General features: G+C 38.8%; 1 protein-coding gene across 8 annotated transcripts in view; it reads left to right on the top strand.

Annotated features, from left to right (window-relative positions):
* The window catches only part of C25H8orf34 (chromosome 25 C8orf34 homolog), a 394,450-nt gene that overhangs the window by 75,101 nt on the left and 302,892 nt on the right, over window positions 1-16,457 (top strand). For all 8 annotated transcript variants that reach the window (XM_076924364.1, XM_076924363.1, XM_076924361.1 and 5 more), the window contains exon 2: window positions 8,922-9,069. In XM_076924364.1, coding sequence (XP_076780479.1) covers window positions 8,922-9,069 — 148 coding nt within the window. The remainder of the gene's footprint in view (window positions 1-8,921; window positions 9,070-16,457) is intronic.

Below are 16,457 nucleotides of genomic sequence, written 5' to 3'. Positions count from 1 at the left end.
ACCCAGGCCATCATTTTGTTGACTAACCAGCACCTCTGTTATCTATCCTAACTAAAACATTTAGTTCTGAACCTGGCTTTAGGATGAATGTCAGCTGACCATCCACTCAAATCTTTTCTCTCAAGGTAAATAGCCAGGATTGGCTATGAGGCTATAAGTTTTCAACCCCGTCAGAAATCCAGAATGACTGAGTTAACTATAATTGTGGGAAGCACAAAGCATAGCTTCTAAAACTTAGCCAATTTATAGAGACCTCTGAACACCTGGACACTCCCTCTACTACAAAACGTTGGAGCATCTGTTCTTCTGCCTTCTGGCCCAGGATCATCTGACAGACCTTAGTGCTGCAGAAATATTAAGGGCTGATTACTCTGTGTAGGCAGATATAATCAGTCGACTATTCTGCGAGTGTGTCCTTTTCTGGACAGTAATTTGTCTGTAGAAGGAAAGAGGCACTTCTTGTCTAGTGGCTGTCTCACCACAACTGGAGTAACTCCAAAGATGCTCAATTTCTTCTTAGAATTCAATATATGAAGCTGTCAGGAGCAGACAGGTCTCTAATCAAAATGAACATTAATACAGAAATGTTTGTCATGTCAATTCTGTGGATTTCTAATGTTTTGAAAACCAACTATCCATGTAAGGTAATCTGAACTGTTGTCTGTTAACTCTACTCAGCTATTTCTAAATAAAACATAGAAAACACCCTAACAATAAACTCCAACCCATGAATTTGCTGTAGTCCCTTAACTCACAGGCTGACCATCTCAAATCAGTTAAAAAAAGTTAAAAAGGACTGGGTCTAAGCCTTGTATTCCTAAGTGTGTTATACTGGTACAATGCCTATGAGGGTAACAATATTCATCTCACTCTTATATCAATAAGAAGCTCGTACCAATGAAAACCTTAGAATTTGTAATCAAAGTAAATTGGTGCCATTTAAGAATTTATATCTTCATCTTGATACTAATTATACAGATTTCTACTAATAGGTTATGGCTATGCAATAAACCCTAGTTAATCCTCTCTATTCCCACAAAACCACTACTTTTCCCTAGAAATACAGCCCAACATTTACCACCTTAGTCCCCAAGCCCAGGGAATAGGGGCGCTGACTCTTTATTAGCTTCTTCAAGCTGATTATGGGCGTTGAGATATTAGAAGAGGAGTGGGGGAAAAGACAAATTGATAAGCCTCTGATGCTGTGTCTTCACTGCCTCCAGATGGAATTCCCGGACTTCAGAGGTTTGAGCAGGTCTGCCCAGCTTGCTTGTTGAGTAGATACACCAAGGCTGATCATTCTGCAATATACAATTCTCAAAACAAATTTTAGTATCAAGATAGTTCTTTTGTTTTTAAAGAGGGCTGACATTTTATTAAGGATGTTGGTTCTAACTGCTTTTCTTTTTTTCCCTCTTTTATTGGATATTATATTTACATTTCAAATTTTATCCCCTTACCACATTCCCCCCACCTCCCAGGAACCCCTTATCCCATTCCCCCTCCTCCTGCTTCTATGAGGGTGTTTACCCACCTACTCCCAATCCGCCTCCCCACCCTCAGATTACCCCCCACACACTCAATGCTCAGCCTTCAAGGTACCATTGACCTCATCACCCACCTATGCCCAACAAGGCCATCCTCCCCTACATATACAGCTGGAGTCATGTGTCCCTCCATATGTGATCCTAGGCTGGTGGTTTAGACCCTGGGGAGCTCTGGCTGGTTGGTATTGTTGCTCTCCTCATGAGGCCACCAACCCTTTAGGCTCCTTCAGTTTACTCTCTAACTTCTCCATTGGGAACCTTTGATCAAATTAATGGTTAGCTGTGAGTATCTGCCTCTGGGTATGTCAGACTCTGGGGGACCTCTAAGGAGACAGCCTTATCAGGCTGCTGTCAGCTTTCCCTTCCTGACATCCATATCAGCGTCTATTTTTGGTGACTGCACATGGAATGAATACCCAGGTGGAATGGTCTCCTTCAGATTCTGTCCCACACTTTGTCTCCATATTTGCTCCCTTGAGTATTTAGTTACTCCTTCTAAGAAAGACCTAGGCATCCTCACTTGTTCTTTCTTCTTCATGAGCTTCATGTCGTCTGGTAGTTGAATCTTTGTTGTTTCAAACTTTTGGGCTAATCTCCGCTTATCAGTGAGTAAATACCTTGTATGTTCTTTTGTGATTGGGTTACCTCACTCAGGATGATATTTTCTAGTTCCATCCATTTACCTAAGAATTTCTCAAATTCATTATTTTTAATAGCTGTTTAATATTCCATTGTGTAAATGTACCACATTTTTTGTATTCATTCCTCTGTTGAAGGGCATCTGGGATCTTTCCAGCTTTTGGCTATTATAAATAAGGCTGCTATGAACATAGTGGAGCATATGTCTTTGTTATATGTTGGGGCATTTTCTGGGTATATGCCCAGGAGTGGTATAGCTGGGTCGTTGGGTAGTGCTATGTCCAATTTTCTGAGGAACCGCCAGACTGACTTCCAGAGTGGTTGTACCAGTTTGCAACCCCACCAACAATGAAGAAGTGTTCCTCTTTTTCACATCCTCGCCAGCATCTACTATCACCTGAATTTTTGATCTTAGCCATTCTGACTGGTGTCAAGTGGTATCTCAGTGTTGTTTTGATTTGCATTTCCCTGATGACTAAGGATGTTGAACATTTCTTAAGGTGCTTCTCAGCCATTCGTGTTTCCTCAGTTGAGAATTATTTGTTTAGCTCTGTACCCCATTTTTTAATGGGGTTATTTTGTTGTTTGGTGTCTAATTTCTTCAGTTCTTTGTATATATTCGATATTAGCCCTCTATCAGATGTAGGATTGGTAATGATCTTTTCACAATCTGTTGGTTGCCCTTTTGTCTTGTTGACAATGTCCTTTGCCTTACAGAAGCTTTGCAATTTGATGAGGTCCCATTTGTCAATTCTTGATCTTAGAGCATAAGCCATTAGTGTTCTGTTCAGGAACTTTTCCCCTGTGCCTAGGTATTCGAGGGTCTTCCCCAACTTCTCTTCTATTAGTTTCAGTGTATCTGGCCTTATGTGAAGGTCCTTTATCCACTTGGAGTTGAGCTTTGTACAGGGGGATAAGAATGGATTAATTTGCATCCTTCTACATGTTGACCTCCAGTTGAGCCAGCACCACTTGTTGAAAATGCTGTTCTTTTTTAACTGGATGGTTTTAGCTCCCTTGTCAAAGATCAAGTGACCATAGGTGTGCGGGTTCATTTCTGGGTCTTCAATTCTATTCCATTGGTCTTCCTGTCTGTCTCTGTACCAATACCATGCAGTTTTTATCACTACTGCTCTGTAGTACAGTTTGAGGTCAGGGATGGTGATTCCCCCAGTTCTTCTATTGTTGAGAATAGTTCTCACTATCCTAGGTTTTTTGTTATTCCAAATGAATTTGTAGAATGCCCTTTCTATCTCTATGAAGAATTGATTTGGAATTTTGATGGGTATTGCCTTGAATCTGTAGATTGCTTTTGGCAGGATGGCCATTTTTACTAAGTTAATCCTGCCATTCCAGGAGCATGGGAGATCTTTCCATCTTCTGTGATCTTCTTCGATTTCTTTCTTCAGAGACTTGATGTTCCTGTCATACAATTCTTTCACTTGCTTGGTTAGATTCACTCCAAGATATTTTATTATATTGGTGGCTATTGTGAAGGGTGTCATTTCCCTAATTTCTTTCTCAGCCTGTTTATCCTTTGAGTAGAGGAAGGCTACTGATTTGTTTGAGTTGATTTTATATCCAGCCACATTGCTAAAGTTGTTTATCAGGTTTAGGAGTTCTCTGGTGGAAGTTTTAGGGTCACTTAATTATACTATCACATCATCTGCAAATAGTGAAATTTTGACTTCTTCCTTTCATATCTGTATCCCTTTGACTTCCTTTTGTTGTCTAATTGCTCTAGCTAGGACTTCCAGTACTATATTGAACAGGTAAGGTGAGAGTGGGCAGCCTTGTCTAGTCCCTGATCTTAGTGGGATTGCTTCAAGTTTCTCTCCATTTAGCTTGATGTTGGCTACTGGCTTGCTGTATATTGCTTTTACTATGTTTAGGTATGGGCCTTGAATTCCTGATCTTTCCAAGACTTTTAACATAAAGGGATGTTGAATTTTGTCAAATGCTTTCTCAGCATCTAGTGAGATGACCATGTGTTTTTTTTTTCCTTTCAGTTTATTTATGTAGTGGATTACATTGATAGATTTCTGAATATTGAACCATCCCTGCATTCCTGAGATAAAGCCTACTTGATCTTGATGGATAATTGTTTTGATGTGTTGTTGGATTCGGTTTGCGAGAATTTTATTGAGTATTTTTGCATCAATATTCATAAGAGGGATTGGTCTGTAGTTCTCTTTCTTTGTTGGGTCGTTCTGTGGTTTAGGTATGAGTGTAATGTAATAGTAGCTTCATAGAACGAATTGGGTAGTGTTCCTTCTGTTTCTATTCAATGGAATAGCTTGAAGAGGATTGGTATTAGGTCTTCCTTGAAGGTTTAAAAGAATTCTGCACTGAAACCATCTGGCCCGGGACATTTTTTGGTGGGAAGATTTTTAATGACTGTTTCTATTTCTTTAGGAGTTATGTGACTGTTTAGATGGTTTATCTGCTCCTCCTTTAACTTTGGTACCTGGTATCTATTTAGAAAATTGTCCATTTCATCCAGATTTTCCAATTTTGTTGAGTATAGGCCTTTGTAGTAGGATCTGATGATTTTTTTAATTTCCTCTGTTTCTGTTGTTATGTCTCCCTTTTCAGTCCTGATTTTATTAATTTGAATACTGTCTCTGTGCCCTTTGGTTACTCTGGCTAAGGGTTTGTCTATCTTGTTGATTTTCTCAAAGAACTAGCTCCTGGTTTTGTTGATATTTTGTATAGTTCTTTTTGTTTCAGCTTGGTTGATTTCACCCCTGAGTTTGATTATTTCCTGCTGTCTACTCCTCTTGGGTATATTAGCTTCTTTTTGTTCTAATGCTTTCAGGTTTGCTGTCAAGTTGTTAATGTATGCTCTTTCCAATTTCTTTTTGTGAGCATTTAGAGCTATGATTTTTCCTCTTAGTACTGCTTTCAGTGAGTCCCACAAGTTTTGATATGATGTGTCCTCATTTTCATTTAAATCTAAAAAGTCTTTAATTTTTTTCTTTATTTCTTCCTTGACCAAGTTTTCATTGAGTAGAGCATTGTTCAGTTTCCAAGTGTATGTGGGCTTTCTGTTGTTTTTGTCCATGTCAAAGATGAGTCTTAGTCCATGGTGGTCTGATAAGTTACTAGGGATTATTTCCATCTTTTTGTATCTGTTGAAGCCTGTTTTGTGACCAATTATATGGTCTATTTTGGAGAAGGTACCATGAGGTGCTGAGAAGAAGGTATACTCTTTTGTTTTAGGATGAAATGTTCTATAGATGTCAGTTAAGTCCAATTGGTTCATAACTTCTGTTAGCTTCATTGTGTCTCAGTTTAGTTTGTGTTTCCATGATCTGTCTATAGCTGAGAGTGGGGTGTTGAAATCTCCCACTATTATTGTGTAGGGTGCAATGTATGCTTTAAGCTTTAGTAAAGTTTCTTTTATGTATGTGGGTGCCCTTACATTTGGGGCATAGATGTTCAGAATTGCGAGTTCCTCTTGGTACATTTTTTCTTTGATGAATATGAAATGTCCTTCTTTATCTTTTTTGATTACTTCTGGTTGAAAAATGATTTTATTTGATATTAGAATTGCTACTCCAGCTTGTTTCTTGGGACCATTTGCTTGGAAGATTGTTTTCCAACCTTTTACTCTGAGGTAGTGTCTGTCTTTTTCAAAAAGGTACGTTTCCTGAATGCAGCAAAATGTTGGGTCCTGTTTACATATCCAGTCTGATAGTATATGTCTTTTTATTGGAGAATTGAGTCCATTGATATTAAGAGATATTAAGGAGAAATGAATGTTGTTTCCTGTTATTTTTGTTATTGGCAGTGGAGATATGTTTGTGTAGCTACCTTCTTTTACAGTTTTTGGAAGATTACTTTCTTGCTTTTTCTAGGTTGTAGTTTCCCTCCTTGTGTTGGAGTTTTCCATCAATTATCCTTTGAAGTGCTGGATTTGTGTTGAAATACTGTGTAAATTTGGATTTGTCATGGGATATTTTGGTTTCTCCATCAATAATGATTGACAGTTTTGCTGGATATAGTAGTCTGGGCTGGCATTTGTGTTCTCTTAGGGTCTGTATGATATCAGTCCAGGATTTTCTGGCTTTTATGGTCTCTGGTGAGAAGTCTGGTGTAATTCTTATAGGTCTGCCTTTATATATTACTTTGCATTTTTCCCTTACTGCTTTTAGTATTTTTTCTTTGTTTTGTACATTTGATGTTTTGACCATTATGTGGCGGTAAGTATTTCTTTTCTGGTCTAAACTATTTGGAGTTCTGTCAGCTTCTTGTATATTTATGGACAACTCTTTCTTTAGGTTAGGGAAGTTTTCCTCTATAATTTTGTTGAGGATATTTACTGGTCCTTTAAGTTGGGAGTCTTCCCCCTCATCTATACCTCTTATCCTTAGGTTTGGCCTTCTCATTGTGTCTTGGATTTCTTGTATATTTTGGGTTAGTAGCTTTTTGTATTTTGCATTTTCTTTGATAGTTGTGTCAATGTTTTCCATGGTATGTTCTGCACATGAGATTCTCTCTTCCATCTCTTGTATTCTGTTGGTGATACTTGTGTCTATGACTCCTGATCTTTCTTTTAGGTTTTCTATCTCCAGGGTATTGTCCCTTTGTGATTTCTTTATTGTTTCTACTTCCATTTTTAGATCTTGCATGGTTTTGTTTAATTCCTTTTCCCATTTGGTTGCATTTTCTTGCAATTCCTTAAGGGATTTTTGTGTTTCCTCTTTATGGGTTTCTATCTGTCTACCATTGTTCTCCTTAAGTTCTTTGAGAGTGTTATTTATGTCTTTCTTAAAGTCCTCTATTATTGTCATGAGAAGTGATTTTAATTCTGAATCCTGCTTTTCTGGTGTGATGGGGTGTTCAGGGCTTGCTATGATGGGGGAACTGGGTTCTGATGATGTCATGTAACTTTGCTTTCTGTTGCTTACGTTCCTGCGCTTGCCTTTTGCCATCTGGTTAACTCTAGTGCTGCCTGTACTTGCTGTGTCTGACTGAAGCTTGTCTTTCCAGTTATCTCGCTTGTGTCTGACCTTCTAGGGGTCCAGATGTCTCTGTGATGTTTTCCAGCTGCACTGATTACAGTGGTACCTCTAGGATGCCTCAGGATTTGGTGCCTCCAAGGTAGCAGTCCAGCTAGGTGTCTGCTGTTCTGGGTGCAGTGTCTCCTCTAGGATATCTCAGGATATGTTGTCTGACGCTCTGAGTTCAGTTGTTCCTCTGTGGCTCTGGGTTGAGTGGACCTTCCAGTATGTCTCAGGCGGAATCCGGGGTCCACACAACAGCAGACCTGGCAGAGGTCTGGTCCAGGCCTCAGATCTGGGAGAGGAGTGGAAGGGGAGTGCTACTCTGCAGGGGCAGGGAGGGGGTTATCTGCTGGAATCTGAGCACTCACAGCACCCAGCTATGGGCTTAGGACAGTATGTGGGTCTTCCTACCTAATGCTGGCTGTGGGATCCATGGAGCCTCCAGAATGTCTCCGGAGGATTCCGGGGTCCACACAACAGCAGACCTGGGAGATGGTAATGCCCACTCCTTTTCCTCATCTTTCTGCATATAGAAAGTATTTCCTTGACAAGTACTTTGTATCTGACTACATTCATGAAACAACCCATCTTGATCTTTGGATTTCCAGCATTACCTTTCAGATACTCTGAATTATTCTAATTGTGCCCCTAATAGCAACATGAAATCTTTTCATCTAGAACATCTGTATTGTCTCTACATAGACACTACAGTCACCCCTTGCCCCACCCCAATTCTTTCTCAATTAACCTCAAAGCTCATTACCCCTAAAGGTGGGTTGCAATTCTTAGTCTCTGTTTTCCAACAGTGACTAAGATTAAAATCTTTTCCTTCATTTAACTAGGACTTTTGTTTGCCTTGGGTGGAGGGCTCTGACAGATTTTGAGATGTGACTGGTAGGAATGTTAAGAGGGGAACGCCAGTTCAAGTACTGAACTAGGGGGCATGAAACAGCATCTCCATCTTTGTGGTGAGCCAGTTGTTCATGTCCGGCTATCATAACTAACCACAAACTGGAGATTGTCGTTGTGTTGTTCTTCCTTTCTGAATAAAAATAATATGTAGACATAATCCCTAAGCAGATTTTGGAATAATTCAAGGTATGATTAGAGCAACTAAAAAGTAAAGAGACTGTTTTGTGGGTAAAGACCAAGTCATTGGAGGAAAACAGAGAGGAAAAGGGAGAGGGAGATAGAGAGAAGAATAAAGAGAGAGGAAGGGAGAGAAAAAAAGGAAAAGGGAGATTTTTATGAAAATTAATCCTATACTGTTTATAGATTTTGTGGGGCTTATATGACATTGTGATAGCTAAGTCATTTCTTTAATTTCAGCATATTCTTTGGTAATTTCAAGGAAAGTTATATATCAACATAGTATAAAACCTATATTGTTTCTTTAATATAAAGCTTAGTTTCTAATGGGATTCTTTGAGAGAGTAATCTAAGATTTAAATATTTAGATCATGGTTTAACAAAAAGAATTTAGATAACATTTCTAGTATGAATATGGCTAGTTTTTGCTGTGTTTTGCTTGTGGAACACAAATGGTTTGTTTATCTGTACTACTTTGTCCTCAGAGTGAGAACAGTTACTTACACCTGCCCAGAAGGATTCTGGGAGAGTTTTAATTAGTTGTTTTGTGTAGACAATTGTAGTGCCAAACAATGATGAATGCTTAGGTACTGTTTCTTCTTATTAGATGTAAATGGGTATCTTGTTTTGTCCTTAGGAATTAATGACCAAGTTAATAACTGAGACACCTGACCAGCCAATCCCATTTCTCATTGATCACCTTCAATCTAAACAAGGAAACCAAGGACAACTGCAAAGAACTTTGTCAGGGTCAGCGGCTCTCTGGGCAGAAAGTGAATCATCAGGTAATTGGGGGAAAAAACCAAACCTTTGAATATGTATGCTAATTTGGGATACATCTAATACAGTGCTTCTCAACCCGTGGTTTGCTACTCCTTAGGGGTCATTTAAAACTATTGGAAGACACAGATATATCTACAGTATAATTCATAAGAGTAGTAAAAACACAATTATGAAGTAGAAACAAAAATAATTATGGATGGCAGCTACCATGATATAAAGAATTGTACTAAAGGGTCTTAACGTTAGGAAGGTTGAGAACCACTGATCTAATAGGTAATTTTCACAAGTATTTTTAATTATAATATGATAAACCTAAAATTTTCAGATATTCTCTGATTATAGTTTCATGTTCAATTCTCATGTAAAATAAGCTTGATTTAAATACATTAAAATGTACTGTGCTTCTATAAATGAAAATTAGTGTTTTGTTTAATAGAAATGATTCTGATTTGTAAGAAATTATTTTATTCTAAATAAATTCAAAGAAATCATTCCAAATGTGTGTTTCATTTTGTAAACAACTTGGTTTAAAAACATATAGCTTATCATTATAGAAAAGTAAAGAGACATGTTTACAAAGTTACTTTTGCTTTTCTCAAAACTGTTCTGTATTTTTTTTAAACCCTAGTATTATCTATCCTGTATAGTAAATTTAACTTTAGAAATAGTTGAGCCCTGGACAACTCTGGACATTGGGAGGTTGGGGGAATTCTTCCAAATCTACATAGTCTGCTTTCCACATTAAATGAGGAAAACAATAGGGTAAATGCGGCTTCAATCTTTTGGTGCATTGTTCTTCAGCTTTGGGGATTGAAATTCCAGTCTCTCCGTGGTGTGGACAGATCTGTCTGTGTCAACTTGATACAACATAGAGGCATTTTAGAAGAGGGAATCTAAGTTAAGAAAATTCCCCTATAAAATTGGCTTGTGGGCAACCTGTGGTACATATTTTGATTGATATGGAATGGTCAAGCTCACTGTGGGCAGCATTGCCTCAGAGTTGATGACTCTGGGTTTTATAAGAAAACAGGCTGCGTAACATGAGTAGCAAGCCAGCAAATAGAATTTCATCATGGTTTCTGTTACAGTTCCTTCTTCTGGGTTCTTGAACTCAACTCCTGCCCTTAGTAATTGAGTGCTACTGGAAGGTTAAGATGAAATGGAATCTTTCCATCCCAATTTTTTTTGCTGGTCATTTTATGTTAACATTGCAATAGAAACCCTAAACAAGACCTGGCTATTGCGTGGTTTCTTACTTAGGGTTTCTACTACTGTAAACAGACACCATGATCAAGTTAACTCTTATAAAGGACATTGAATTGAGACTGGACTACAGATTTTGAGGTTCAGTTCATCATCATCATGGCAGGAAGCATGACACTGTCCAGGCAGGCATGGTACCGGAAGAGGTGAGAGTTTGACATGTTGTTCCAAAAGTAAACAAGAGAAGACTGTCGTCAGGAAACTAGGAGGAGGTTCTCAAATGCCATGTCCACAGTGACACACTTCTTCCAACAAGGCCACATTTACTCCAACAAGTCCATACCTCCTAATAGTGCCATGACCTAGGCCAAGCATATTCAAGCTATCACCCATGGTAACCAATTCTTTGCCTAATTCCCATGGATATTTGACTGACTAGTCTCTAAATGATTTCTTGGGATGCTATGATGTTACCTTCTCCTCTCATACTCAGGAATATCAGGAACGTAATTTTTGCATTATTATTGTAATAGTTTCTTGATACTATTAAACATCTATACTAAGGTTAGAAAGTGAATATCCTATGAAGAAAGTGGACGTTGATGGTGATGATGTGTACATAAAAGTTATATTCAGTAAACAAGAAACTACAACATGAGTTTTGCCATTTTGCCATACAAAGCAGAGAACTCTTGTGCTTTTTCCCCTTTTGGCATCACTTCCATTGGTTTATAAGTTAGTGGCTTTATTGCCAAATGGTTTCTGGATGCTAAGATGGTGCCCACCTTGTGACAAAAGATCAAATGAGTATCTGTCAAGTTCTAGAAGCTCACAAGGATATACCTTATAAATAATTTCATTTATAGGAGCAGTAGTATATTAAACTCTGAATTATTTATCAGTGCACATTTAGATTTCAATGTCGATGTGCTAGAAGCCCGTGCATGGCTTAGCCAGCTTTATTCAGCTACACAAGACAAATCAAACTGTTGGCTAGTTTCTATCCTCATCTAGATACTGAGCTAGAGAAGAACTATTTCCAAGCCCATTTGTCTTGTAGGCAAACAAACTCTCACAGAACTGAGTGCCTTATTTCCTGCCTGGCTTTTAGCCTATATTTTTTTCTTAGCTTCTAGATACAAGTAGAGTTCACTGCTACATGATTCTTACATTTTGACAGACTACTGCCTTCAAGTCAAGAAATCCACTCAAATGGGGTTTCTACAATGTAATGATTACAATGTAATTGTGACATTATCTCAACACCTTTACTATATTGTACTTGACAGAAGAAAATCAATGGTCCTGTTTTTATTCAAAAGGGAATAGTGTAGGTCTTGGTTAATCATCACTATGTTACTCTTCCAGTTTTCTTAGAATTCATATTTCCACAAGTATTAGTTGACTTTTCTCAGACAGAGTAAAAGAAGGGAGTAGATTATTATAGCTACTGGCTTATTAACCTAAGTAATGATATGAAACATGAAGCTAAATTTCCAGTGAGAAGTAGAGGCTGAATTCCTACTGGTGAACTTGAATTTTTGTGGAGCATCTTTGTAAGGAATACAAGCAGGCATATGTATGTGATTTGGACTCTCTGGTCTGGGTTAAAGAAGTAGGCTCATAAATGGGATCCATCCAGTATCAAAGGAACAATCATTCATCCCATAGCAATGAAAGAATAGAGAATGGTGTGCTAAATTATGTCACAAAAGGGAAGCCATGAAAGATGATTACTGTCATATTATTCCGTGTGCCTTAAATTGTGTGCTGTTTATCAAGAGGTAAAATTTCTTGTTGAAGAAAAAAGTTGGAAATTAGATAGAAGAAGAAAGTGACCCATAGAGTCACTAAATTGAGTTGAAGTCATGAATTAGGCATGACTAAAACTTGTAGAAACCACTAGAGAGATGTTCTCCAGCAGAGCACAAAATTGGAAGGACTCACTAAGACAGGTGGATGTGCTACTAGTATCAGGGTAGAATATGGGACACAAATTCTATAGAAGATTTGGAAATATTGATGAACAAAATATGCACATAACTAAATATAAAGTCTCGCATAAAATATGGCACCTGTGTATGGGAACAGACTTCTCCATAGAACCCCAGTCTGATATTTAAAAACCTTTAAGAGATTGATGTGGTTAAAATCAAGAGAAACAGATTCTAGCTGTGCTGAAAGGTAGTGTGTAACTTTATTTTATTTTTTTTCTATTGCCTGTGGCTTTTGCTACCCAGCCTAGTGTTCTTGGTATGTTGCACTCTTGCATCCGCCCAGATCTGAGAATTGAAGAAACACACACACACACACACACACAGAGAGAGAGAGAGAGAGAGAGAGAGAGAGAGAGAGAGAGAGAGAGAGAGAGCAGTTACTCTTAAAATGCCTTGACTAGTAATGACTGGACATACCTAATTCTTCCCCTGCTGCCCCTTTGGCCACTTCCCAGAGTACTTTCATGTCTTGTGGCTCCATCTCCCTCCAAGGATGGTGGTAAAACTTTTTCCTGCTTCTCTCTCAGACCTTCTGGGACTGGAGGTCTTGGCTTTTCCACCCAGCCAGTGGCCAACATCTTTAGTAATGGATCAAGAACCAACTGGGGAACAGGACCTTCAGCATCAGTAGTAGCAGAATCCTGACTGAACCAAAATATCAGAACTGTACCCTTACATTTTTCAAAGCCTACTTTTAATGATGATTCTTTATTTATTGATAATAAAATTCTATTAATATTACTTAGAGTTAATTTTTTAAATTTTATTTAATCTGTTTTTATTTACACTTCAGATTTTATTCCCCTCCTGGTTCACCCTCTGACACATCCCACACATTCTCCCACCTGCTTGTCTCCACCCCCAATCCTACCACACCTCTCCACTCCCTGGGGCTTCAGTCTCTTGAGGGTTATATGTATCTGCTCTGACTGAACCCAAATCTGGCAGTTTTCTGCTGTAAATGTGTTGGGGGCCTCATACCAGCTTGTGTATGCTGCCTGGTTGGTGGTCCAGTGTCTGAGAGATCTTGGGGTCCAGGTTAATTGAGACTGATGGTCCTCCTACAGGGTCACCTTCCTCCTCAGCTTCTTCCAGCTTTTCTGTAATTCAACCACAGAGATCACCAGCTTCTGTCTGTTGGTTGGGTGTAAATATCTGTATCTGATCCTTTCAACTGCTTGTTGGGTCTTTCATCAGGCAGTCATATTAGGCCTCTTTTTGTGAGCACTCTATAGCATCAGTAATAGTCTTAGTCCTTGGGGCCTTCCCTTGAGCTGGATCCCACTTTGGTCCTGTCTCTGGACCTCTTTTTCCTCAGGCTCTTCTCCATTTTTGTCCCTGCAGGTTTTTTTTAGACAGGAACAATTATGAATCAGAGTTTTTGAATCAGAGTTCTTTCTACTTGCACTCAGGGCTTCCATTTTTTTCCTCTACCCAATATATGATCATGTTCCCCTCTTCCAGTTTGTGTCCTTTTTCCCACCCAAGACACTCCCTCCCCCCTCCTGTGATTGCTTTCCTCTCCCTCCCAAGTGGTATTGAGGTGTCCCCACTTGGGACCTTTGGCTTGCTAATCTTTTTTAGTTCTGTGGGCTGTATCCTGGGTATCTTTATTTTTTGGGCTAATATTCACTTATTAGTGAGTACATACCATGCATAACCTTTGGGTCTGAGTTACCTCACTCAGAATGATATTTTCTAGTTCCACCCATTTGCCTGCAAAATTTAGGATGTTTTCATTCTTAATAGCTGAGTAGTATTCCATTGTATAAATGAACCACATTTTCTGTATCCATTCTTCTATTGTGCGGCATCTAGGTTGTTTCCAGCTTCTAGCTATCACAAACAAGGCTGCTATGAATGTAGTGGAACATGTGCCCCTGTGGCAAGGTGGGGCATCTTTTGGATATATTCCCAAGAGTGGTATAGCTGGATCTTCAGGTAGATCTATTTCCAATTTTCTGAGGAATCTCCAGATTGATTTCCAGAGTGGTTTTACCAGTTTGCAATCCCACCAGCAATGTAGAAATGTTCCTCTTTTTCTACATCTTTAATGAGGATTCTTAAATGCTTTAACCTTCCTTTTAATTCACCACCCACCAGAGGTTGTGGAAAAGAAAGGATACAGGGGAAATGGACTGTTTAGAAATGATTCTTTGGAGCATATCCCATCTGCATCATCAGGAAAACAGCAGTTCAATTTACAGGTCAACGTTGACAGCTTGATCAAGTTGCAAACACTTCATGGACATACCAGTAATCCAGTTCATTCAGAAAGGATTCGTAGCAGCAGGGATGCCTCTTTCAGCAAAGACTGGAGACCAAGAAGCCTTGCACAGTTACCTCTATAAGCATGACAAGACTTGACAAGCCAAGCTTCCATCACTGTTGGTTGAGTTCTATTTATACTCCCTCCAAATCTCATGTGTCCTCCACTGATCTTTCCTCAGCATGTGAGTCTGACTTAGCAAAACTTCAAGTGAACCTTTATCAGCTGACATCACCCTGAAAATCACACCAAGTCTGTGGAAAACGCAAGTAGCCATGGCTCACCACCAGAAAATTTGGGGTGTGTTTCTGTCTATGGAGTCCCAACAAATGGAGCCCAGCTAATGTGGTGCAAAGTAATGGCAGACCAGTATATGTATGTCATTAGAGAAGAATTCTCCATCACACGTTCTTTCACGTGCTTGCTTTAGTAGAACATCCTTTCATCTGTGTCTGCTTCAGCCAAATGTTCCTTCAAGAGTCTGCCTTAGCCTTTCATGTGTGTCCCCTTCAAAGAAACATTCCTTCACATGTTTGCCCTAGCAAAACACCATCCAACACAACTGATTTTCCAAAGAATGCTTAAGTTTCCATTTCATCAGTGATAATTGATGTCAAGTCATCTATAGAAGAGTGGTTCTGGAGAATAAGAATAAGAAGATTAAGAAAAACCAGTGTGGTGTCTGAAGTATTAGAGAAATGAAGCTCCTCAGAATTGAAACAAGAAAGTCTGACATCTATGGTTTGTGTAAATTTAAAGAAGTCATTGGTGTTTCATCCATGCTGTCAGGACAAGAGAGATTGTAGCAAGGTCTAGAAAACTGTTGTGGGGAAAAGCAGAGCCCAATGAGGAGGAGTGGTGAACAGTGTGGGGAGTGGTGTTTCCTGCTTCCCTTTACTTGTGGAGGCTTCCCATTGCAGAAGCATTCAGAATGTGTCCCATTGCAGAAGCATTCAGAATGTGGGAAGTCTCTAGCCTTCACAGTGTGTGTGTGTGTGTGTGTGTGTGTGTGTGTGTGTGTGTGTGTGTGTGTGTTGGGATGGGGTGAAACATTCTATTCTAGGGGACTTCAAGGAAGGAAATTGAAAAAAATGAGGTACATGTTAAGATATGAAGTGGAGATTTAGAAATTGTAGAATGCTTATTTATGTGGAATATAAGGGCCACAGAAGAAGGGGAAATAATTCAGAAGGAAGATGTGGAAAGAGAAAGAAGATAATCAGTTCTTGGATGTTAGTGGAAACAATGATTATTTGGATAGTGGTTAATGATTTGTTTTTAAGGCATGTCTATGATTTGCATTATTTTGGTTCACTTTCTAATCTGTTGCACAATGCCTCAACAGCTTAGGGCTAGAGAAAAAATATTTTTCCAAAATATTCTAAATTGTCGTATTGTTGCATTTAAATATATCTAGCAACTCAGAGTGTAGCAAGTCCTTATATGTTCAACAGTTTGTGGTATGGAGGACAAACCCTTCTATTTGTTTCATTTTTTTTTTCAATGAAAAGCAATTCCCTTGGTGAAATACTTCCATGTACATGCACATATGAGCACACACCACACTGATACTCACCTATACCCACAGAAGCATACACACACACACACACACACACACACACACACACACACACTTTTGATATTCAAAACTGTAGCTGAGATATTTTCTACAGTCCTTTAGAAAAATCATTTTTTTTTGGAAATTGAGTCTCCTTAAGTGGACATCACTAACCCCCTTCATTCAACATTGCCTGTCTCATTTTGTGGACTCTCTGCTCTGGAGGTCAATTGAGTGAAGTATGTTCTTTGTGTCCCTGATTCAATTTTCAACACTATCAGAATTTCTTTTCCAACATTGAGTACAAATTTAATGTGGTATTCCATTTTAGTTTTCTGTCAGTACTTATTTTAAAAAAGCACA

Source organism: Arvicanthis niloticus, chromosome 25 (assembly GCF_011762505.2).
Source record: "Arvicanthis niloticus isolate mArvNil1 chromosome 25, mArvNil1.pat.X, whole genome shotgun sequence".
Lineage (NCBI taxonomy): Eukaryota > Metazoa > Chordata > Mammalia > Rodentia > Muridae > Arvicanthis > Arvicanthis niloticus.
Note: the sequence above shows the minus strand (reverse complement) of the source record. Positions and strands in the feature narration are given on the sequence as shown.